The sequence below is a fragment of the Peromyscus leucopus genome, chromosome 3, assembly GCF_004664715.2.
Source record: "Peromyscus leucopus breed LL Stock chromosome 3, UCI_PerLeu_2.1, whole genome shotgun sequence".
In the NCBI taxonomy this organism is placed as follows: domain Eukaryota; kingdom Metazoa; phylum Chordata; class Mammalia; order Rodentia; family Cricetidae; genus Peromyscus; species Peromyscus leucopus.
In genome coordinates, this window is record NC_051065.1 from 98959681 (window position 1) to 98983806 (window position 24126).

Consider the following 24126-nt stretch of genomic DNA (forward strand, 5'->3'; position numbering starts at 1 on the left):
TGTCTGCCTCTTCTGGCCTCCTCAGATCCTCTGCAGAGCAGCAAATCTTGCTGAGCCAGCTCTCCAGCTCCTTGATTCTGTTTATTTGTTTGTTTATTATTTGTTTGTTTTTGAGACAGGGTTTCTCTGTGTAGCCCTGACTCTCTTGAAACTCACTTCGTAGACCAGGCTGGCCTTGAACTCAGAGATTCACCTGCCTGTCTGCCTCCCGAGTGCTGGAATTGAGTGTGTGCCATCAAATCCAGCTTCCTTCATTTCATTTTTTTTTTCCAGAGCTGAGGACCGAACCCAGGGCCTTGAGCTTGCTAGGCAAGTGCTCTACCACTGAGCTAAATCCCCAACCCCTTGATTTCATTTTTAAAAGTATCATATGGGCCAGGCGGTGGTGGCTCACGCCTTTAATTCCAGCACTCAGGAGGCAGAGGCAGGTGTATCTCTATGAGTTCGAGGCCAGTCTGGTCTCCAAAGCAAGTTCCAGGAAAGGCACAAAGCTACATAGAGAAACCCTGTCTCAAAAAAAAAAAAAAAAAAAAAAAAAAAAAATCATATGGTAGTATATACTAGAAAAAAAAATTGAGGAATATACAGTGTGCCGTTATTGTATATTAAGGTTACAGTTAAGGATCTTTTACTGTCTAGATTTGAACTCACTCTGTAGACCAGGCTGGCTTCGAACTCAGAGATTCACTTGTCTCTTTCTCTGCCTCCTGAGTGCTGGGATTAAAGGTGTATGACACCACTACCTGGCATTGCAATGAGTTTTCTTACAGTCCATGTATACATTTGTAATTAGGAAGAAACAACACCTATATATGTGTACTTAATATCTGAACAAGGTACTAGCAGTGAACTAAGAAGGGGAAGAATTTATTCAAGAGACATGCGAGACAAAAGCGATGAAGAGCTGGGTGGCAGTGGCACACACCTTTAATCCCAGCACTCAGAAGGCAGAGCCAGGAGGATCTCTGCGAGTTCAAGGCCAGCCTGGTCTACAGAGCGAGATCCCGGGCAGGCACCAAAACTACACAGAGAAACCCTGTCTTAAAAAAAAACAAAACAAACAAAAATAAACCAAAAGTGATGCAGAGCCAATGAATAGTAATATGTGGGAATTCAGTAAGAGAGCAATGTAATAGCGTGATTAAGATGAAAAGAATGGACTTTGGAGTCAGAGAAGCCTATTATCAAATACAAGTTCCACTATTTATTAGCTGTGCACCTCGGGCTCAAAGTTGTTTAAGTTCTTTGAGCCTCAGATTACAAGTTTGTAAGATAAGATAAAGTAAAACCTACTTCATTGAGCTTTTTTTTTTTCCTTCTTCAGTAGTAGGGATTCAATTTAGAGTCTTCTGCATGCTGAGTGAGTATTCTACCGATGAGTGCTTCCTAGGGCTCTTTCTAGTCGTAAAACAAACCAAGAACACACATACTTTATGAAGAATTGACCACGATAAAAGATGTTTCTGGAAAGTAATAAATGCATGGCTGGGGATGTGACTCAGTTGGCAGAGTACTTTCCTCACATACACAGAGCCTTGAACATTCCCAGCACAGGATAAAACTGTGGAGGTACACAATGCAAGCCCAGCAGGTGGAGCGGGAGGCAGGAGGAGCAGGAATTCAAGGTCATTCTCAGCAAGTGTGAGGCCAGCCTGGGATACAGAAGACCCTAGCATTAAAAAATAAAGAGTAAGGCTGGAGAGATGGCTCAACAGTTAAGAGCACTGACTGCTCTTCCAAAGGTCCTGAGTTCAATTCCCAGCAACCACATGGTGGCTCACAACCATCTGTAATGAGATCTGGCGCCCTCTTCTGGCACGCAGACAGAACACTACATGCATCATAAGTAAATCTTAAAAAAAAAAAAAAGTAAAATAAAGACTATTAGTAACAATAGTAAATAGACTTGTATACAAGCACAAGTATTGGGAAAGAAGGTAGTCTTTTTCTTTTTTTCTTTTTTTAAATAGGGTCTCACTATGTAACGTAGGCTGTAACATAGACCAGGCTAGCCTTTACCTCCCTAATGCTGGGATTAGGTTTGCACCACTACATCTGGCCTTATTTATTTATGTTTTTTTTTAGACAGGATCAAATATATTCCAGGCTGGCCTCGAACTTGCAGTATAGCTGAAGAAACGCCTGATTCTCTGGCCCCTACCAGTGCTGCAGTTATAGATAAGACACTGTCACATCCAGGGTCATGTAGTTCTGGGGATGGAGCCTGGGGCTTATGTGTGCTGGACAAGCACTCTAGCATCATTGCTAGCCCAATTTTTAAAAAAATTACATTTATTTATTTATTTATTTATTTATTTATTTGGTTGGTTGGTGGGGGGAGGTGTGCCATGATGCACTGCTGAGGAGTGTTATGTCAACTTGACATAAGCTGGAGTTATCTGAAAGGAGGGAACCTCAACTGAGAGAACGCCTCCATAAGAGTCAGCGTTTTTTAACTTAGTAATTGATGGGGGAGGGCCCAGCCCATTGTGGGTGGTGCCATCTCTGAACTGGGGTCCTGGGTTCTAGAAGAAAGCAGGCTGAGCAAGCCAGCAAGCAGCGCCCGTCCATGGCCTCTGTATCAGCTACTGCCTCCAATTCAAGTTCCTGTCCTGACTTCCTTCGATGATGAACAGTGATATGGAGGTGTAAGCCAAATAAACCCTGTCCTCCCCAACTTGTTTTTTGGTCATGGTGTTTCATCACAGCAGTAGAAACCCTAAGACAGGGCCTGTGTGGAGGTCACAGTTTGCAGGAATCAGTTCTCTCTTTCTGCTTCCGGGGATCGAACTCGGGTCCTCAGTCTTCCTGATAAGAGCCTTTACCCACTAAGCCACCTCACCAGCTCCTGGGCGCGCTTTCCACTGTCCAGACACTAACAGATGTTCTGAGCCACGGCAGGGCAGGCAGAAGGAACATGTGGCTGAGGTTGTGCTGAGGCCACATGGAAGCCATGCCCAGGAACTATCTGATGAGGCTTGGCTGCCAACACCACCCAGCCTTCAGGGGCTGCAGTTGCAGCGAATTTATCATGAACTCTGACTGGGGCTTGTCTGTACTCCAAGCTTCAAAGTCCAGTTGGGAGCACTCCAGTGTCTCTGGGTCTATGAAGAAGGGCATGGGGTGGGCGGGCAGAGGAAACAAACATGCTTCAGCTGCCTTAAAGGAGCTCCAGCTCCTGCTACCAGCACGTTCTTGAGGGCGACGGTGCAAACTAGGCAGGTGGTCTGGGTCCTGTGTGACTCACACCCCTTTCTCCAAAGGATGGGGAACACGAGAAAGAGAGGGCCACTAAACCAGTGGTGTGCTGGTAAATGTTTAACAAAAGCTGCACTGGAAAACAAATCAGCCCTAATCTGGAATGTCCACTTATTCTGTTATGTAAATACTCTCACTGAAGCCCATTCAGACAGGAAGGTCACTAAACACACAAGTGGGAGCAGATATGCAAATCTCCTACCAGAATGTAACATTTCTACTCTACAGATGCCAGAGAAGTAATCACATTAGGAAATAATGGTAAAATGAGACCAGGAAGTAATGAGTATTTGTCATTTATCACCTTCGTTTTAATTTTTAAAATAAGCGTAAAGCCATATTTCTTTTATCTTTAGTTATGTTTATGTAGTACGTGAGTATGTACACATGAGGGCAGGTGCCCGGAAGTCAGAAGCGTGGGGGCTGGAGTTGTAGGTGGTTGTGAAGCTGGCTCGGAGGCTGGGGATTGAACTCGGGTCCTCTGGAAGGGCAGCAAGTGCTCTCTTCACTGATGTACCATTTCTCCAGCTCTCTTTACGTTTTTTTTCTTTTAACTGAACCTGGTGGCATATGCCTTTAATCTCAGCACTTGGGAGGCAGAAGTAGGTGGATCTCCAAAGTCAAGGCCAGCCTTGTCTACAGAGGGAGTTCTAGGACAGCCAGGGATACACAGAGAAACCTTGTCTTAGAAAAAAAAAATCATTTTTCTTTCTTTTACATTTTATTATTAGTGTGTGTGTGTGTGTGTGTGTGTGTGTGTGTGTGTGTGCGCGCGCCATAGAGCGCTTGTGGAAGTCAGAGGACAGCTTTTAGGAGTTGATTCTCTACTTCCATCATGTGCTCCCCCCGCCCCCCCCCCCCCCCCCGTGATAGAACTCGGGTCTTTGAAAGCTTTGCAACCAGTGCCTTTACATGCTGAGACATCTTATTGGCTGCAAATATTTTGTCAAGTAAAATTTCGATCTAAAATCAATCCACTAGTATCTTGGTCCTTATTTCTTCTCCCTCGTTGAGTCCGGCATCTGCTTTGCACACAAGGCCACCAAGTTCACTTCCAAAAGGTGGGTTTGTGGTGCCACTCAAGCTCTCAGACAGGGCTTGAGCTCAACTTTCTCCCCGGGAGTCTATTTCTCTATGTATTGCCCGGGTCTTTTTTTAAATTATTTATTTATTATGTATACAGTGCTCTGTCTGCATGTATCCTGCAGGCCAGAAGAGGGCACCAGATCTCATTACAGGTGGTTGTGAGCCACCATGTGGTTGCTGGGAATTGAACTCAGGACCTTTGGAAGAGCAGCCGGTGCTCCTAACCTCTGAGCCATCTCTCCAGCCCGTGCCTGGGTCTTAAAGCAGGTGTTCTCAAGTCTTAGGAGCTCTTGTGCCCGGCTCCACAGGAGCGCTGAGAGCAGGCCCGAGACTCCAGAAACTGATTCTTTACACTGTGGAATCTGAGCGCTGTCACAAACTCCAGGTCAGATTTCATCTGGGAAAAAATGGGTTCTGTGCCCAAAAACAAACACTAGAAACGAACTTTTTTAAAAAAAGATGTATTTATTATGTGTACAGTATTCTGTCGGCAAGTATGCCTGCAGGCCAAAAGAGGGCATCAGATCTCATTATAGATGTTTGTGAGCCACCATGTGATTCCTGGGAATTGAACTTAGGACCTCTGGAAGAACAGCCAGTGCTCTTAACCTCTGAGCCATCTCTCCAGCCCTTGTTTTGTTTTTCAGATTTATTTATTTATTATGTATACAGTGTTCTGCCTGCATGCCAGAAGAGGGCACCTGATCTCATTACAGATGGTTGTGAACCACCATGTGATTCCTGGGAATTGAACTCAGGACCTCTGGAAGAACAGCCAGTGCTCTTAACCTCTGAGCCATTTCTCCAGCCCTTGTTTTTGTTTTAGTTTTTGAAGTCAGGGTCTCACTTTCTATCTAATTCTGGCTGTCCTGGAACTTGCTATATATTCTCAAACTCACAGAGATCCTCCTGCCTCTGATCAAGGCATGTGCCACCATGCCCAGTTTGAAATGAACCTCTTTAGTTGCGTGTGGTACTTAGGGTCTTGCACATGCTGGGCAAGTACTCTGCCACTTAATGACACCTCCAACCCAATTAATATTTATCTTGATGAATGATTTTGTAAAAGAGTTAGTGGTGTGTGTGTGTGCGCGTGTGCGCGCGCATGTGCGCGCGCGCACCGCAGATGCCTTAAATCAGTGTGCTGCTTTTGTTTGTTTCAACTGATGCTTACTGAGCACTTAAGATGTACAGGGGATCAGAGACAGACAAGACAGACTGCCCGTCTCTGGAAAGCTTGCACATTAGAGTAGTAATAGTGGACCTGTGGAGTGAAGGTGTAAGACATGCCTCTCTTCCTTTCCCTCATCTATCATTTGAGTTGATATCAAATATCGTACCTCTGTGTGTGTACGAGGATGAGGATGGACGGCTGTCTTTCTCCCTACCACCATCCATTTCCTCACCGATTGGCAGTACCTGAAACATCCTTTGAGGAACCTCTTCCTCCCATCCTCTCCTCCTTCCAGCTGATTGGGCTCTAGTTGCTCTCTAGGAGTGTACAAGTAAGCAAGCACACGTGACTCTTAGCAAAGGTGCTTGGTTCGGGTCTAGTCAGAGATCAGGCCACAGCGATTTGTTCGGGATGCTTGAGTGATTTCAAATAGCCTAGCATGAGTCCCAGACATGTGCAGATGCCCCAATCCCCAGATGTTCTTTTTTTTTTTTAAGTTGAATTTAAGTCTGAAAAGTCGTACGTAGTCCCGGAATTTTTGGCAGCAATCTTATTACGCTATGCTATTGAGGGCTGGATCAATATGAAAGGAAGTAGAGCAAAATGTGTGTGTGTGTGTGTGTGTGTGTGTGTGTGTGTGTGTGTGTGTGTGCAAAACCCAAAACCTTTGTGACTCTGGATGCCTGGGTCAAAGCTGCACCTAAAACCTGACGCCTGCACTTTCCAGGTGTATAAGCCAATGCTCTCTCTCCCTCTGTGGCTGGACTGACTGGACGTCCGCCTTCTAGCACACTACCGAGTCGTTTGCTGCAGCCCAGAGCCTCTAAGTTGGCTGCCCTGCAAGCTGGCTCCTGCCATCTGCTCTGTCATAGCCCCACCCTGTCTCAAACTCTCCCCAGCCCATTCTGAAGCTTCCAGGAGACCCTGTGTAGTTGGCTAGTGAGCCAGTCCTCTGCCATTCCCTTCTGTCAGGAGGGAGTCCTGTTCCTGAGAACCCTGGGCTCTGCGACCCAGCAAGCAGCTGAGAGATGACCAGGCCTTATACTCTTTCTGTTTGTTGTTTGTTTTTCGAGACAGGGCTTCTCTGTGTCACGGCCCTGGCTGTCTGTCCTGGAACTCTCTTTGTAGAGCAGGCTGGCCTCAAACCCACAGAGATGCGCCTGCCTCTGCCTCCTGAGTGCTGGGATTAAAGGTGTGCGCCACCGCATGCCTGGTGCTGTCCTTAAACTCTTAAGATGCTTAAGGTCAGGTCGGGGTCGAGTGAGCAGGAGCTGCTTGCATCTGAGGACTCAGTGGTTAGGGCCCTGGCTCCTTAGTCTTTGGAGCTCTGCTTATAGGGCACTTTCCCTGGGAGGGCTTCACTTTCATTCCCATACATGATTTTCATTGCAACTGAGACTACAATGTCCTCATAGAATAGACTAGAGAGTTCAGTGGTTGGACCAAGGTTCTGTGGTCCAATAGGGAAGTAAGTGAACGTTCAAGACCCTCCTAAGCCTTCTTTATGAGTAGAGGCCACTGTGGATGGGCAGGTGGCCATGCAGGGTAGCCTAAATGGGAGAGAGATACATTCAGCTGTAGGAAGTTGTAGCTTAAGAGGTGACAATGGACGGTCCCGAGTCAGGCTAGAACCAGGGAGCGCAGTGAGCCATCCGTGTGACTACATATTTTCCAAGTTCCAGGACTCCAGTCTGACAGGTGGGGGCTGCTGCCGGGGAGGGGATTTGGGGACCCGCCCCAAATTCAGGTGAGCTAATCCAGCCAGAAGGGTGGAAGCTCTCAGGCTGTGTTGGAGTGATTTAGGGTGCCTCTGGCTCTGAAACTGTCGACCCAGATTGGCTTAGCGCCCGGGTACGGGCCGGGCCTTTAGCGGGGGTGGAAGAGGAGGGTGCCGCGCCCTGCCCAGCCCAGGTGTCGTCTCCGGGGGCGGGGTTTGGGAACCGGGCAGCTGGGGAGATTCCCGGCTGCACTGGTAGGAGGGTGGCCGTCGAGGGACCGGAGCCCAAGCCCGAGAGAGACTGATTCCAGGAACGCAGGGAGCGCACTGGGCAAGGGGCTGCAAGCATGTTCTCTCGAAACCATCGGAGCCGGGTCACAGTGGCCAGGGGCTCCGCCCTGGAGATGGAGTTCAAACGCGGCCGCTTCCGACTTAGTGTCTTCAGCGACCCGCCGGAGGTGAGAGGTCGAATCCCTGCCTTCCCCTCCCAACACTGGCAGGTAGCCCTGGCCACCCTGTCTCCTGGGCGCGCCGAGATCTGCGTCCGCTCTAGCTCAAGTTGTTGACTTAGAAAGCCAGATGCGGACAGGGTGCGGATCCATCCGATCTGTGCAAGCCCACGCCTTGCCTGGTTGGGGTAATTTGCCTCTGACTGGAAAGCTCCCGATCGACCTCAATGTGAGGGGCCCTAAACTCAATTCCAGAACTGCGCCTGTCCCAAGTCCTTCCAGCATCCTGGGCCAAGAGCATTGGGCAGCCAGGCATCCTCCAATACTTGTATTCTTAGCTTGGGTTCCAGCTGGTTACCAGCCGCGCCAGTGGCATCCCACACTCCGTGTCGGACCCCTAGGCCAGTCTCCGGTTGTCTCCACGGTGCTGTGATTTGTCTGAAGCCTTCCCAATGCCTCTGTACTCCTGAAGGACAAGCCTGCCTCTCTCTCTCTCTCTCTCTCTCTCTCTCTCTCTCTCTCTCTCTCTCTCTCTCTCTCTCTCTCTCGTGTGTGTGTGTGTGTGTGTGTGTGTGTGTGTAACTCTGGAGTGGTTTCCCACACCCAAACTTTCCACCTCCCTTCTTGGGCCTAAGAGGAATCCAGGCTCTAGCTTGAGAGTCACCGGGCATATTCTGAGTCCTGTGCTTAAGTCCCTAAACTGGAGAGGCACCGGAGGCACATGGCTGGAGCCAGAAATGAGAGGTGCTCAGCCACCCCAAAGAGACTTAGGTCCCCAAGGTCAGCCTACCACACGCTCAAGGAGGTCCCAGTTCGCTGTCTCCATCGCTCCCCTGCCTGGGAAGAGTTAATCGAGGTGGTTGTCTACACACACACACACACACACACACACACACACACACACACACACACGCCCTCCCCGGATTCCAGGCCTGGCTTTTGCCCTTTCCCTTTCGGCTGCCCTGAACAAAGGCTCTTTCACACCCGTGTCCCGCCGTCCCAGGCTTTCTCTGAGTCAGAAGCTAGTGGAGATCTTCTGTCATCTTCCCACCCCAGCTACTTAGACCCAAGAAACCCGCGCGTGGCTAGCGTGGGGGAGCCGGGGGCGAGGTCGGGGACCCGGAGGAAGGGCCTGTGATCCTGAGCAGCGCTAGGATATGCCAGGCCTTGGGGGCCAGAGCTGAGTAGTCGGGGCGGAGCTGCAGGGCCAGGCCTGCCGCCGCCGGGTTGAGTGTGACTCCATAGGCCCGGGGGTGGGGGGGTGGGGGGGGGACAGCCCTGCAGCTGGCTGGGACCCGGGTTGGTTTCCTGTCTGGAAGGGAAGGGGCCCGCAGAGGGGAGCGGGGCCAGCAGCAATCAGGCACACCCCTGCCTTTCTCCCTCTCTCTCCTCCCTTCTGCTGGAAAAGCGAGGTAATTTGTGAGCCCAGGGTGGGGCGTGCTGGATGGGGGCCGGCGCTGGAAGGGGTGACCCTGGGTCTGGGCCGCATTACAGACTCACCCCTTTGTCCCATTCCCTGGGCTCAAGTCTCCTCAAGTCCTCCCTTCTGTCGCTAACTTTCTCAAACTAAGGCAGCACTCCCTCGGTGGGTTCCGATCTCCGGACCAGCCCCAGGATTCCGTAGAATCAGCAGGAGGCGTCCGTTCCCTGCCCCCTTCCAGCTGTACCTGCCCCTCACTGCCCTCACGTCAGGCGGGCACATTCTCAGTCCGCCGGGCCAGGGATGTGGGCGGGAGCGGGGGAGGGGCCAAAATGGGAATGAAAGGGCCTTTTTCTTCCACAACTGGGAGAACAGCTGCCTCCAAAGCCAGGCTGGACACTCTGTGCCCAGGGCCCCCTCTGCAGCTGGCCTCTCCTCCCAGGATCCCCTGCTCACTCTCACCCCACTTTTCTTCCTCCTCGGCCTGGCTCCCTCCTACCAAGGCCTTGGGACAGCACTAGCAGAGGAAATTTTTGTCACAGAAGCCAGAGGGATCGAACAGGACTGCAGAGGGACAGGGACAGCCTCTTCATTCTGTCCTAGAGCTGGCCACCTTTCTCAAGCCCAGGGAGCAGTGGGAGGAGGAGCTTTTGGGACAGCGTGCTGACTACCTGGCGTCTCTCTGGGCAGCACGGGAAGGGGCTCTAGGGGACACAGAGATGCAGGACAGATTGCACATCCTGGAGGACCTCAATATGCTCTACATTCGGCAGATGGCACTCAGCCTGGAGGTAATGCCCTGACCCCTGGACCATACATTTCTTCCTTCGCTGTCTCAGTCTTAATGGGGCCCGATGTGTTTGGGGGGGGGCGGGGGCGGGGGCGGGGACGGGCACGGTGTACACGCCCATAGGAGGGCGGCAGGTGGTTCTGTATGCTCTGTGTTGAATGCCGGTCGTGGACCCAGGCCCATTTCTGCTGCTGACCAGAGCGAACATTATGTTGAAGGGCTAGGGATGTGGCTCCCGTTGGTAGAGTTGCTGTTTGGTATGGACAAAGTCCTGGGTTTGATTACCAGCACCCCAGCGCGGCACACACTGGGTCCCGCGGTGCAGCGGCACATACCTGTAATCCTAGCACTTGGATTGAAGTAGAAGCCAGAGTGAGTTCCAGGCCAGCCTGGGCTAAACAACAACACTAACCTCAAAACCACATGTTGACAGCAGGGTCTTTGCACCTATTTCTGGAAGCTGTGTGAGTAGGTGTGAATGTTTGTTCTGGGGACAGCAGTTCCTTTTAGAGAAGGAATGAAGAGACTTCAATATGAAAGAGGTTTGTAGAAAGACGTTGCCTGAAGAGAAGTGAAAGGAGATGGTGGGTCAAGAGGAAAGGTGCGTGCGTCTGTGCGTCTGTGTAGAGCAGAGGACAGAGGACCATTTTGGGGATTTGGTCTTTCCTTCCACCATGTGGACTCTGGCGACTGAACCCAGGTCCTCGGGATGGATGGCGATCACCTTTGATCCATTTCACTGTCCTGCTGTTTTTTCATTTTTTTCTTAAGACAGGCTCCCTGAATTTACTATGTAGTTGAGGATGACCTTGACCTCCCTACCACCACCTCCCAAGTGCTGGAATTGCAAGCACGTGTTTAAGAATCAATAAGCAAGCCACCATACCTGTCCCATGTATTCTTAAACACACAAATTAAACTTGTTCTATGTGCCAAGCTCCTTTCGAGGCCATGGAAATATCTCTGGAGAAGACAGGCAGGGTCCTCTCCTGTGAGGGAACAGATAATAACTATGTATAAGTGATGTCACATGGTGAAAGTATTATAAAAGTACGATGCAATGCCAGTCAGGCAGATGGCAGCAGTAGATAATCTGGAAGGGCCTGATGATCTGAGGTTGGCAGGAAGGCTTTCCAGAAAGATGGCATAGCCAGGGTGAAGAGCCGTTGATGGGGTTGAGGATGATATATTTGTGTGGGGGGAAAAAGGCCAGTGAGACTGGAATTTGTCATCGGGTGGAGCTGGTGGGCAGCGGTGGACCATGCTGGGGTGGAAAGGCTGGAATGTGTCACTTAGATTGTGCTCTGAGTAGGATTCTGCAGCATAGAAAGGTTTTTTTTTTTTTTTTTTTTTCATCCTAGGCTGGCCTCAGACTCTACATGTAGCCAAGCATGACCTTGAGTTTCTGATCTTCCTGCCTCTAACGCCTGAGTGCTAGAATTACAAGTGTGCATCACCAGGCTGGTGCTGGGAATCCCGCATGCCGAACACCCAACCAGCCGGATGACATCACCAGCACTTATCTCAAGCTTGCTGTTGTTGTTTATGGGCTTGTTTGTTTTTGAGATAGAGTCCCCATGTATCCCTGGTTGGCCTGAACTGGCTATATAGGCCAGGCTAGCCTTTAACTCACAGCTATCCATCCGCCTCTATCTCCCGGTTGTGGGAATTAAAGGTGTATGTCACCACCTGACCTCCTGCCTTAAGTTTTTAGAGAGTGATCACTTGGGGATCAGCTCAGTGGTAATGAGAGCTGGGCAAGAAAGTTGGCAGGAGAGTTTGCAAGTTTCCCCAGTGGATGGTCAAATATTACCATAGGGGAATGAATCTGGAGTGGAGCTTACAGAGTTCGTGGACAGAAGGAGGGATTCCAGATGATGCTGGTAGATCTGACAGAGCTGGCTGATGGATCGATTGGACAGGGTGAGTGAAGCAGGAAGAACTCTAGAATAGACGGGTCCAGGTGTGTGGCTAAGCCTCCCAGTGCTGTGGCCCTTTGCTGAGATGGACAGTGACTGCCTGGACTTGACTGGACAGGGACTGCAGCTGAGGGCGGTCAGAGGCTGGGATGCGGAGTGTAATCAGGAAGGGTAACTTACTTCGCACATGCTGCCCAGCACTGCCCTCATCTCTGATCAATGGACTTTGCTAGTGAGTGATGGCCTCACCCAGTTGCAGCCTTCCTATCACAGCCTTGGTGTGCATTTTGAGTGTACTTTTCACATGGAGCCTGCTAGAGGAAGGAAACCACCCATGTCCAGCTTCTGCACCAGGAGGAGACACCTCAGTACTTGTCTGGGGAGGGTCCCCTTCTTCTATTTTGTAGAAAGATGCCAAGTGGACCCATTGGGTTTCTGACATTGCCTATTTTCCCTGTGTTGATGCGCAAGAGAAAACCTTATTTACTGGGTGAGGCATGGTGTGGAGGCACATGCCTATAATCCCAGTGCTCAGGAGGCTGAGGAAGGAGTGTTGTGAGTTCAAGGCCCGCCTGGCACTTGGGAAGGAGACCATCCCAAGTGAAAACACAAACAAAGGAAAATGTAAGCAAATTACCCCAAAGCTCCTTTCTATCCATCTGGTCTTCATTGCCTCCACTCCTCGTCGTATAATTTGTGTTGTTATTACTTTTGGTTAATTAAAAGGGTGGGGGAAGAAACCAGTTAGTTTCTTGGTTTCGCCAGCCACATTCAACTGCCAGATACATGCTGACTGCTTCTATCAACAGAGTTGGTTAGGGTATGTAAATGTTTAAATTCTGCATCCTGTGCACCCCTCCCCCACCCCCACATTGTCGTTTCTCTCCATGGGAGGCCTGCCCAACATGTGGAACAGAAGAATGACTTTGTTTTTTACTTTGATCAACTTTCCTTCAGCCACAGGCTGAGAATTCTGCACAACCCCTTCCTTCCCCGGTTCATCACATCCTCAGAAAGACAGACTCACTGATATTTCAGGAAATTGCAGGAAAGTTAGCTCTGGAGTGTAAATCCAAAAAGACTTTCTGGAGGAGGCATCCTAAGCTGCAAGTGTCGGAGGAGTGAGAGCGGAAAGCCTTTTTTTTTTTTTTTTTTTTTTTTTTTTTTCCCCCTATTGTGATAACCTCTCATGCAGCCCAGGCTGTGGAAGGAATTGTCTGAGGAAGATGTTGGATTTCTAACCCTCCTGTCTCTACCTCCCAAGTGCTAGGATTACAGGCAAGCCTTACTTCTGGTGAATGGGGTGCTCAAGATGGAACCCAGGCTGTCATGCATGCTGGGAAGCTCTATCAACATCCCCGGAGCTAAGTTTGAACGCATGCCAGGCCCAGGTGGAGGTTCGATGTTTCTCATCAAATCCTCACACAATACTCTGAAGGAAGCCACCTACTCCCAAGTCTACAGACTGAAGCTCCAGAGACAAAATGCTTCCAGCTCGTCAAGTCCCTTCATTAGGACTTGTACTTAGCCCTAGTGGGAATTCTGAAGGGAACAGAAGGTGATGGGAAGCAGGGCAGGAAGTCCGGGACAGAGTGTGGGAGAGGAGTGTGTCATCATGGGCGACTGTGACTCATTCTCTGTCATCCCTAGGGATCTGACCCAGGTCACCCAGGTCGGAGCACATTCAGTATTGGGATCTTTCCCATACTGGAGGAACTGGCCGTCCATTTCTGGAGAGTGAGGGTGGCGGTGGAGAGGAAGCCAGGGTCTCTTCCTGTACAAATTGGTACGGAGAGAGGTGCAAAGCACAAGGACCCCAATCTCCACCTGGAAAGGTGGGAACTCTTTCTCCAGGGCTTTCTTGGCAGTAGGCTGAGCTATAGTGGATTCGGAAGTGATGTGCGTGTGGACTAGGTATCTAGTTCCTCCCAAGTCCAGTTCTGCTGGTCCATCCTGGACCCAGAGACCCCACTTCATACCCACGCCCTGCTCCTGGTTAAGGGTCACCTTGGAGAGTGAAGCTGGCTAGGGAGAGGCCTCCAAGGCGGCCCGGGTGCTCCCTGCAGTCGCGTCCCTCCGTGACAGGGTCCCAGTGGTGGAGTGCAGGCATCTCGGAGCCCGCAGGGACCGCCCGCGCCCGGCGCCCTCGGTGCCTCTCGCGGCAATTGGGAGCTGATGTCATGGGCAACTCCGGGCGCAGCGGCCCCAGGCGGTGAGGCAGTGCCGACTCCCGGGATCCTTCAATTCCCACGCAGTCCTCGGGTCACGCCGGCCACCCGGGGTCTCCTGAGACCCCTCGCCATTTGCAAACGCAATGGACGAGGCTAGGGAAGGATCGGTGAGTGCTTGGCTACGGAGGAGGCTAGCTAACCAGGAGCGAGCTTGAGGACGAATTCTCGATCTCATTCATTTGCGGGATTAGGTACAGAGTCAGGGAGGGGTGGGCAAGCAGTCGGTTTAGCCTAGGCAGAACCCTGATGCGTACAAAGCGTGGCTGAGAGAGACAGTAGTTTGGGAAGGCTGCCAGATGGAGAGGGCTTTGAGGTGGTACTGGAGTGGTGGTACACGGTACTGGAGCGGTTTATGATAACTGCCTAATACAGCAGCCCCCCAAAACAGGGGAGGAAGGGTTGGCACGCAGTCTGGACAGGGTTTTGGTGAGAAGGAAGTCAAGGTGTCAGGAAAGCTGGGCACCAGACACAGGAGCAGGACGTAGCGAATGGAGGAGAGGTGATGTGACGAGAGGACAGGTCTGTGTAGTCACACTCATTCTTCTCTTCCAACTGCAAGCCTCCGCTTGCCTGGCTTCCTGAACCAATGTTGTGCACCTCCGCTCCGAAGCCTCCCGCTGTCACCTCAGCAGAAACCAGGAGGGGCTGTTTCCTGTGTTTTTATGCCATGACAAGGCACTTACGGAGTAGCCATTCATCTATGCGTGTTCACCTCCCAGCTGGGGCTTAGATATGGAGCCTTGGTCAGCGCAGGGACGCTCCAGTGCTCTCTGCTGAACAAGCCTACTGCCAAAGCAGCCTCCTCCTGAAAGCCTGTGTCCCGCCATTGTGCCGAATACTCTGCACCAGGCACTGAGTGTGAATCTCACTGGCCTTTCAACACTAAGATGCCATGACTATTTTCACCCTGTGTTGTGTGTCTGTGGTGTATGTATGTGTGTGCATGTGTGTATGCTTTCCTACGAGTGTATGTAGACCAGAGGTCTACTTAAAGTTTTTTGTTTATGTGGTTAGTTGGTTTTTGTTGTTTGTTTTACATGAGGGGTTCTCACTATATTGCCCTGCCTGGTCTGGAACTGGCTATGTAGACCAGGCTGGCTTCAGACTCAGAGAGATTCGCCTGTCTCTGCCTCTGAGTGCTGGGATTAAAGATATGTGTCACCATGCCCAGACTGTCCACCTTTAATATTGTGTGTGTGTGTGTGTGTGTGTGTGTGTGTGTGTGTGTGTGTGTGTTTCTGTATATGGAGACAGCTAACAGCCGCCATGTGTTTGGGATGGGGGCTTCCTGGAGGACTTTGGGGCCTGAGTTGGCCTGTTCTGGAAGAGAATCTTGTGGGTGGTGCTGGGGTGAAAATCTGACCTAGTACAGTGATCCAGAAAATAGTCCTTGGAGAAAGGAACTGTAAGTAAGCTAGATATGTAGCCCAGGCTGGCTTGGAACTCATGGTAATTCTCCTGCCTCTGTTTCCTGAGTGCTGGGATTACAGGCATGCATCACTACACCTGGCTGCCTAGTGCTTTTTATACTTTATTTTATTGTTTTGAGACAGTTTCATATAGCCCAAGAGGGCCTCGTATTCACTATGTTGCTGAGGGTGACCTTGAACATCCTAATTCTCCTGCCTCCACCCCCTGAGTACTCATCACCACGTCAGGTTTATGCAGTACTGGGGAGTCAGACCCAGAGCCTTAAGCATGCTCAACTCCCAGCCCAATGCCAACTGCCTTTTAACCTCCAGGATGACTTCTTTCTAAGTGACTACCCTGTGTCCTCTCTCAGGGCCTCTCCTCTGCCCTTCCATGCCTGTCCAGTGCCTCATGCATGCCTGACCTCCCTCCCCCCAGCCCCTCATACCTGGACCAACTACTTTCCCTTCCTCATCCCTTGCCTCTGACCTCCTCTCCCAAGCTCAGGGAGCCAGAGGCAGTGTATGTGCTATTTGGGATATGTATAGGATTCTGGGCAGCGTGGATGAGCTCTGCAGGAGGTATGTATCTGACTAATTCCACAAATCTGTTTTCTATTCCTGACCTCTGGGACCACAACCACACAAATATGTAAATATATATTTACACACATATATACATATGCATGTGCAAATATATGATATATATTATATCACAAATGGTAGTGTGTGTATATTTTGTTTGTTTTTGAGTCTCAAGTATCCCGGGCTTGCCACTAATTCACCACATAGCTGAGGATGGCCTTACACTATTGATCCTCCTGCCTCTACCTCCCAAGTGCTGGATTACCGATGTGTACCCCCCTGCCTGGCTTGATGCACAGTGTTGTTTTGCTTTCTATTTTTGTGCTATATTTTCTGGAGAGTTATAGCTATACACATGTCTACCTCAGTCTTTTGCCCTGTTTACAGTACAGATTTAACTGGTGTCTTATGGAAAGGCTTTTTTTTTTTTTTTTTTTTTAAGTTTGGGTGTTTAAAACACTGCCTGGGGCTGGAGAGATGGCTCAGTGGTAAAGAACAATCATTGTTCTTCCAGAGACTCTAAGTTCACTTCCTGGCACCCTTGTGAGATGGTTTGTAACTCCAGCTCCAGGGGATCTGATGCCTCCCTCTGGCCTCTCTGGGCACTGCACTCATGTGTAGTATGCATACACATAAATAAAACAGTGCTAAGTGAATCTTTTTGTACATATGACTTGGCAGTTATAGGTGTAATTGCATCTGTAGGCCAAACACTTGAGTGTGGGATAGTTAGGTCAAAGGATATATGAATTTGCAGTTTTTGTAGATTTCTCCAAATTGTAATCCAAGGCAGAAAAGTTATATACTCCTCCCGATCAAAAGCATGAGCGTATCTGGTGTTTTGCAAAGCTTTTCTGGCTCATCTTGGGCAGCTGAGAGTGAGAGGACAGGCTTGCTCTTGACTTTGTCCTCTGCCCTGCCCCCACCCACCCCAACATAGGCAACTTGGGACCGGGGTTGGGGTGTGGGGGGTGCCTCAGCCTGATCCCTGACTGCCATTTCCTTTTCCCCTTCCCACGACTCTGGTCAGGACACAGAGCTGCAGAGGAAGCTAGATCATGAGATCCGGATGAGGGAAGGGGCCTGCAAGCTGCTGGCGGCCTGCTCCCAGCGAGAGCAGGCCCTGGAGGCCACCAAGAGTCTGCTGGTGTGCAACAGCCGAATTCTCAGCTACATGGGCGAGCTGCAGAGACGCAAGGAGGCCCAGGTGCTGGGGAAGACAGGCCGGCGGTGAGCAAGGGAGGTGACCGGGCCGAGGGAGGGAGGCTTTATCGGTGCCATGATAAGTGCCTGTCTGGAGTGTATCGATGGTACGGCAAGCGGCTGGTGGAGTGTTCAGAGCTCGGGTCACCTTCCTGAAGGGGACTGCCTCACAAGCACCTGTCCTGCTCGTGAAAGACACCTTAGTGTTTTACCGTGGTGGTAGGTCACCCGGAGTGGCTGGGGCTGGACTCGGGAAAGCCTGTGTGTGTCTGATGGAAGCTGGCAGTCCAAACCACAAGCAATGCAAAACGTGCTCATTTGTTGAGGCCTGCCCATGATCTGCTACGTCTTGCTGGTTGGTTTCTGGAAAACTAATTTTCTCAAAGCCAGTTCACCAAATGGCCAATTTGCTGAGTGACCAATTTACCACAAATTGACCATAGCTTGTTGTACCTGGGGTTCACCATCAGAGGCAGGAGTTGGGAAAGCACGTAATTAAAAATCACTTAAAGGAAGGCTCCCCATTTGTAGAAATCAGTCGTGCATTCCAAAGGAGTTCAGCATCAGTAAGTGGCCTACACACTGTGCCAACGCTGTGGTACACACTACCAATCTGACAGGCCAACCATGAGACAGCTGGAGTCAAGTGAAAATGTTAGAGAGAAAACACTTGGCAAATTGATTGCTTTGAGGACTGGCCATTTTCGGTAAATGAGTCATTTGGGGAACTGCCTGCCTCATCGAGGCTGCCTGGGGAGAGGGTCCCAGCCCTTCCTGGCATGGAGGAGCTGAAGGAGAGGTTGCCAGGGCTTCACAGAAAGTCCACGTTCCATCGCTGCTTCATTTAGCAAGAGGCCAAGCAGGCAGGAGGCAGCTCTCCCAGGTAGCCATGGGCAGATGGACGACGCAGCCCTCACAGTGGGGATATGAAGTACATTTAATTCCCTAGCAGCTAATTGTGCTATACTGTGTACAAGCTGGGTATGGTGGCTTACGCCTGTAATCCCAGCACAGGGGAGGCTGAGATAAGAAGATCACTGAGTTTGAAGCCAGCTTGAGCTACAGAGTGAGGCCTTCACTCTGAAACAAGCAAGTGAGATATTGGGAATAAGTGACTTCTAGGTCACTTGCAAGGAAAACCTGCCAATCTCTTCAAGCCCATGGTTTGTCTGTGTGTGTGTGTGTGTGTGTGTGTGTGTGTGTGTGTGTGTGTGTGTGTGTGTTGGGGGGGCTCGAAAGGGAATCTCTTATGGTACCTGTTCCCTCAAGGCCCCACTTGTGCCTGACAGGGGTCTGGAAGGTCAGGAACAATGCTAGGATGGGGGGGGAGGGGCCAGAGCGCGTGTGTTGCGCCTGTGTGTTAACATTGCTCAAATGTTCCTAAGACCAGCAAACCCCTGAGTTCTGTCAATAGCGCTCCTCTGAGCCCCCATGGGACTGGACTAGGCCCCCTGGATAAGCGAGACAGTTGTTCAGCTTGAACTGTATAAGGGCCCCCCAGACAGTGGGATTGGGACCTGTCCCTAGTGCATGCGCTGGCTTTTTGGAGCCTAGTGCCTATGGTGAGACACTTTGCACAGCCTTGGTGCAGGGAGGAGGGGCTTGGACCTGCCTCAACTGAATGTACCAGGCTCTGCTGACTCCCCATGGGAGACCTTGCCTTGGAGAAGGTGGGAATGGGGGGTGGGCTGGAGGGGAAGGCTGGGGAGTGGGAGGAGGGAGGAGAGGGGAATCTGTGGTTGGTATGTAAAAGGAATAGAAAAATCTCTTAATAAAAAAGAAAAAGAAAAAGAAAAAAATAGCGCTCCTCTGGTCCCTTAGTCCTGCCATGCCAACCGGGCTAGGAATCAGGGGCCTCTCAGAGCCCTTGGGAGTCAGAACAAAGGGGAGGAAAGTGGGAAGACCAGGCCAGGACTCTGTGATCTGCCCACAGACCTTCCGACAGCGTGCCGCCCCCTGAGCGTACCCCTTGCCGTGGCCGGGTCTGCATTTCTGGTAAGAAACACGCAGCCACAGCCCCTGGCACCCTTGCCCCCCCCCCACATACCACCCCCTGGCTGCTTCTAACCCCCTTCCTTCCCTCTGTCCGCCAGACCTCCGGATCCCACTCATGTGGAAGGACACAGAGTATTTCAAGAACAAAGGCGGTGAGTGCCACTCATGGGGGCAGACTCAAGAGCGTGTTCACGGGAGGTGGAGACTCCTGTGGACAATTCTCATGTTTTCACTCCTCTTTTTCTCCTTCTTCCCAGACCTGCACCGCTGGGCTGTGTTCCTGCTGCTGCAGCTCGGGGAACAGATTCAGGACACCGAGATGGTGCTGGTGGACAGGACTCTCACAGACATCTCTTTTCAGAACAACGTGCTCTTGTGAGGGCCTTGCCTGTTACTCCTTCCTTCCTTCCTCCACTCCGGCTCCAGCTCCCGCGGGACTGCTCTGGGGTGGAGGTGGAGAGGCAGAAGGGGAGGCGGATGGCCCATGGGCATCCACCCCTGTAGAGTTGTCCCGACGTACGCCCTTCCCCCTCCACGCCCTCCTGAGCCTCTCACTCATCGCCCTCCTCCTCTCTCTCTCTTGCACTCGTGTAGTGCAGAGGCAGGGCCGGACTTCGAACTGCGGCTGGAGCTGTACGGGGCCTGTGTGGAAGAGGAGGGAGCCCTGGCTGGTGCCCCCAAGAGGCTCGCCACCAAACTCAGCAGCTCCCTGGGCCGATCCTCGGGGAAGCGTGTCAGGGCATCGCTGGACAGTGCGGGGGGCTCTGGGAACAGTCCCATCCTGCTGCCTACCCCAACTGTAGGGTAAGACCACATCCTCACTTCTCAGGGCCCTTAGCTGCCTCCAACTCCCCCCTGGTGACCCTGCCACACTGAATGAGCAGGCATTCTGGCTAACCCCACGGTTAGGCCTCAGTCAGTCTACAAGCCTGGCGGGGAGGAGGCAGGGAGAGCTAGGCTTTGGAGGCCTACCTGTTAAGCAGCCACAAAAACACCTTATGGGACAGGGGATGTAGCTCAGTTGGTTGAAGTGCTTGTCTAGCACACAGGAAGCCTTGGGTGGGGTGATGCACACCTGTTATCACGGCACTTGGGAGGCAGAGGCAGGAGGATCGTAAGTTCAAAGTCATCCTCAGCTGCAGAGTGAGTTTCTGGCCAGCCTGGTGCACATTAGACCCCTGTCTCAAAACACCAGAAGCAGGGATGAGGAGAACGGTTCAGTGGATACAGCACTTGTTATACAAGCACAGGGACTGGAGTTCTGATCCCCCAGAAACCCCAGGGCTCACTTGGGAGGAGACATGTGACCTCCAGGGCAAGCTGGCTAGCTAGACTCATGGAATTGGCAAGCTGTGGGTTCAGTGAGAGACCCTGCCTTCATAAATCATGTAGAGAGCAGTTGAAGAGGACACCCAATGTCAACGTCGGGCCGCCACACATATATGCACACATGTGTACCTCCCGTATAGACGCCCAAACTGAACATAGATGTGTGTACAACTCTGCTCTGAGCTGAGGCATGCTCTGCAGCAGGCCTACAGTCACCTGAAGTTACTGGGCTTCGGAGGAAGCCGCCTCATCTCCTGACTGAAGAACACCCACCCTCACGGAGCTGCCGGGAGAATTTCATGGGGATAATGTCTAAGTGCCGGTCTGAGTGCCTAGCAGGAGGTCAGGAAACAGGCCAGCTAGTTGTCTGTGGTAGCCTTGCAGCCCTCTCCTGGCCCACACCGCACTCCACTGAGGTCCCCTTCTCTCCCCAGAGGTCCTCGATTCCACCTCTTGGCCCACACCACCCTCACCCTGGCAGCAGTCCAAGATGGATTCCGTACACACGACCTCGCCCTCGCCAGTCACGGTACGTGTGTGAGTGTGTGTCGGGGGTGTCGGCACGGCGAGGAGCGGTTGTGGGGTAGCCCTTTCTCCTTCCCATCCTCACCCTGGACTCCCTCCCCCCACAGAGGAGAACCCTGCCTGGCTGCCCCTTTATGGTAGCGTGTGCTGCCGTCTGGCGGCTCAGCCGCTCTGCATGACTCAGCCCACTGCAAGTGGTACCCTCAGGGTGCAGGTGAGCGGTCCTAAGAGAGTGCAAGGGGACAGGGAGGAGACAGAGTTGGACTGCCTAGGAACAGGATGATAAAAATGGGGGCCTGGGGGGACAAAGTGGGATGGGAAGACAGCAGGGTGAGTATTGGGGACATGGGGTCAATGGGGGACTGGGAAGAAGGTGCCTGGTGGAGAGGCAAGACTCCCTAGAAAACACCACATCGTTTATGCAGCACGCTGGGGAGCTACGGAATGGGACACTCGTGCACGGAGTCTTGAAAGGCACAAACCTCGTGTGTTACTGGAGGTCTGAGGATGCAGACACTGGGCAAGAACCGCTGTTCACTATCGCCATCAACAAGGTGACCAGTCCCACGGCAGTGAGCCACCTGGTGCCTAGGCACGGGCACCTCTTTCTCAAGGCCCTGGAGAGTTGGGCTCAGGCCTCAGGGGCAGGGAGGGTGGACTCTCTTCCTAAGAGCATCAAGCTCCACAGCCTGGGAGGCAGAGAGACCACGTCCCTGTATTTTCCACCCCTCGGATGATGCTAAGAAATTTACCCTGCTCACTCAGCTTCCCCCACCCTTTCCAAACCCCAGGGGATTCCTCCAGTGCCCTCTGCTTCCAGTTTGGAGCTGCTGATAACCTGCTCTTTCTGTCTCTACCTGGGTGCCCTTGGGCTGCTCTGCTCCCGAGCCAGAGTTGCTTTCCTATGTGTTTGTTTTGCTTTGCTTGGTGCTGGGGTCAAATTGAGAGACTTGTGTGTTAGGCAAGTGCTCTCCCACTGCACTGCACCCCAGACGCCCTGTCTGGGGTTCGGAAGTACCGGGTGGGCAACCCGACCCTGGCCCTTGGTAACTCTTGCCCACCTCTGCACCTTCCCTGCCTTGCTCTGCCCGTCCTTCCTGTCTCAACCTGCTGCTCCTTCCCTGTCTAGGCAGAGGTCCTTTTTCCCCAGTCCTCTCTTGCTGTCCCCTCATCCCTTCCTAGAGTTAGCAGGAGGCAAACGAAGGCTCAGTAGAGGTCCCAAAGATACTTATAGGCAGGGGTGATGGGCTGCTTCTCAACCACGGTAGAGATGAAGGCAGCTATGCTTTGCCCTGCAGGAGACGAGGATCCGGGCAGGGGAGCTGGAGCAGGCCTCAGAATGGCCTTTCACCCTCAGCATCAGCAACCAGTATGGAGATGATGCGGTGACCAACACCCTCCAGGTGGAGAGCAGAGAGGCCCTGCAGAACTGGATGGAGGCGCTGTGGCAGCTCTTCTTTGACATGAGTAAGAGCAAGGGCCGGCCTGAACTCTGGCAGGGCCTGAGGTCTGCGTGATGCGGGAAGGCGGGAAATGTGGCGGGAGGCAGGCAGCTCCAACACCTGACGCTCTCCCTGCAGGCCAGTGGAAGCACTGCTGTGATGAGGTCATGAAAATCGAAACCCCTGCACCCCGGAAGCCCCCGCAAGCACTGGCCAAGCAGGGGTCCCTATACCACGAGATGGGTAAGTCAGTGGGGGGGGGGCTGATGGGAAGTGGAGCTGGGGACCTCACGGGAATCCAGGCAATAGAGACAGAGAGGAAGCACGGAGGGGTCCAGGTCCCACTCAGCCCTACTGTATTCCCCCTTTTCTCTCCAATTCTGAAAACCACCTCTACCCAAGTTCAAAACAAACCCCGAAGAGCCAGATCCACTCCAGGACGTCTATCCTAATCCTTCTTTTCTGTTTCCCTCTGTGCATGTGGATTCCTGTCTCCTCTTCTGACCTCACTTGCCCGGCACTGCTTTCTCTCCTTTTTTGTGGTTTCTTTACCCACTTCTGCTCCTCACTGCCACCCCAATGTCACACAGTCTTGTCAGAGCCTGTGGCCGCGGGGGGGCCCAGTGAGGGGCTGCTCCTGCAGAATAATGCCATCTCAGCCGAGATTCGGGCCTTGCTTTCCTCATATTACAGTGACAGGTGACCGTCAGGGCTGAGCAGGCCAGGGCGGGAGCTCTGACTAGCCCCTCCCCTTCCCCTCCCCTCCCCTCCCCCCTGGTGCCACAGCTATTGAGCCCCTGGATGACATCGCAGCTGTGACAGACATCCTGGCCCAGCGGGAGGGCACAAGGCTGGAGACGCCCCCACCCTGGCTAGCCATGTTTACAGACCAGCCCGCCTTGCCTAGCTCCTGCTCGCCTGCCTCAGTGGCCCCGGTCCCAACCTGGACGCAACCCCTGCCTTGGGGGCGACCCCGAACCTTTTCCCTGGATGCTGCCCCCCCAGACCACTCCCTTGGGGCTTCTCGCTCGGTTGCACCCCTCCCCCCGCAGCGATCCCCACAGTCCAGAGGCTTCTACAGCAAAAGTCAGCTCGGCGCATGGCTCCAGTCCCCGGTGTGAGAGAGACACCAGCAACAGAATCTGGCCAAGAAAGAAAACGATGACCCAGGGGCAACTGGGCTCTAGGTCCAGCACTGTGGGGCGCCCGCCAGGCTCTTCTTCCTCCACTGGACTGGGAAGGAAGGCTGGGGAGGGGGTAACAGGAGCCCCTCTTAAGTTGTGGTTACCATGGTACTGAGGGGACCATTTCTGGAGCTGGTTGGGATGCCCTAAGCTCTTCCTGGGAGAAAACTGGAACCACCCTGCCCTACCTCCCCGCACTAACCAGTCTCCAGGGCCGCACGAGGGAGCGGGGAGGAAGGCACCTCCTCTGTGACTCCTACATCGACCATTAAAGTTATTTAACAGCTAGCTGCCTTCACTTGGTCTCTGAGGACATGGTCTCTGAGGACCCGTGGCTTCTGTGTGCTCTGAACCTGCCCCTCCCTCCTCCTCCTCCTGTTGTTGTTTTTTCCCCATGTAGTTTTGGTGCC

The 24126-nt window shown here is 52.3% G+C and overlaps 1 protein-coding gene across 6 annotated transcripts; it reads left to right on the forward strand.

Moving 5' to 3' along the window:
- The first annotated feature begins 7432 nt into the window (after positions 1-7432).
- Rtkn (rhotekin) lies at positions 7433-24004 on the forward strand. Of its 6 annotated transcripts, none has more exons than XM_037203830.1 (13): positions 8264-9096; positions 9608-9895; positions 17069-17268; positions 19175-19236; positions 19335-19388; positions 19494-19611; positions 19831-20040; positions 21000-21094; positions 21198-21304; positions 21516-21644; positions 22389-22557; positions 22671-22775; positions 23319-24004. In XM_037203830.1, exons 2-13 carry the CDS (start codon positions 9824-9826, stop codon positions 23651-23653), a joined length of 1656 nt encoding a protein of 551 aa, XP_037059725.1. In that variant the 5' UTR covers positions 8264-9096; positions 9608-9823; the 3' UTR covers positions 23654-24004. The 6 variants fall into 6 exon arrangements, with proteins under 6 accessions (XP_028727184.1, XP_028727180.1, XP_037059725.1 ...); XM_028871349.2 differs by having other exon boundaries at positions 8969-9096; positions 9708-9895; XM_037203831.1 differs by having other exon boundaries at positions 8969-9096; positions 9795-9895.
- Positions 24005-24126: the final 122 nt, after the last annotated feature.

What these genes read in the sequence shown, in the direction of transcription:
- Rtkn (XM_028871347.2), top strand. Translation starts at nt 7,583, where the DNA reads ATGTTCTCTCGAAACCATCGGAGCCGGGTCACAGTGGCCAGGGGCTCC. An exon ending in CTGGGGAAGACAGGCCGGCG is followed by an intron (nt 17,269 to 19,174) that starts GTGAGCAAGGGA and finishes ATCTGCCCACAG; the next exon opens with ACCTTCCGACAGCGTGCCGC. An exon ending in CTGCCTACCCCAACTGTAGG is followed by an intron (nt 20,041 to 20,999) that starts GTAAGACCACAT and finishes TTCTCTCCCCAG; the next exon opens with AGGTCCTCGATTCCACCTCT.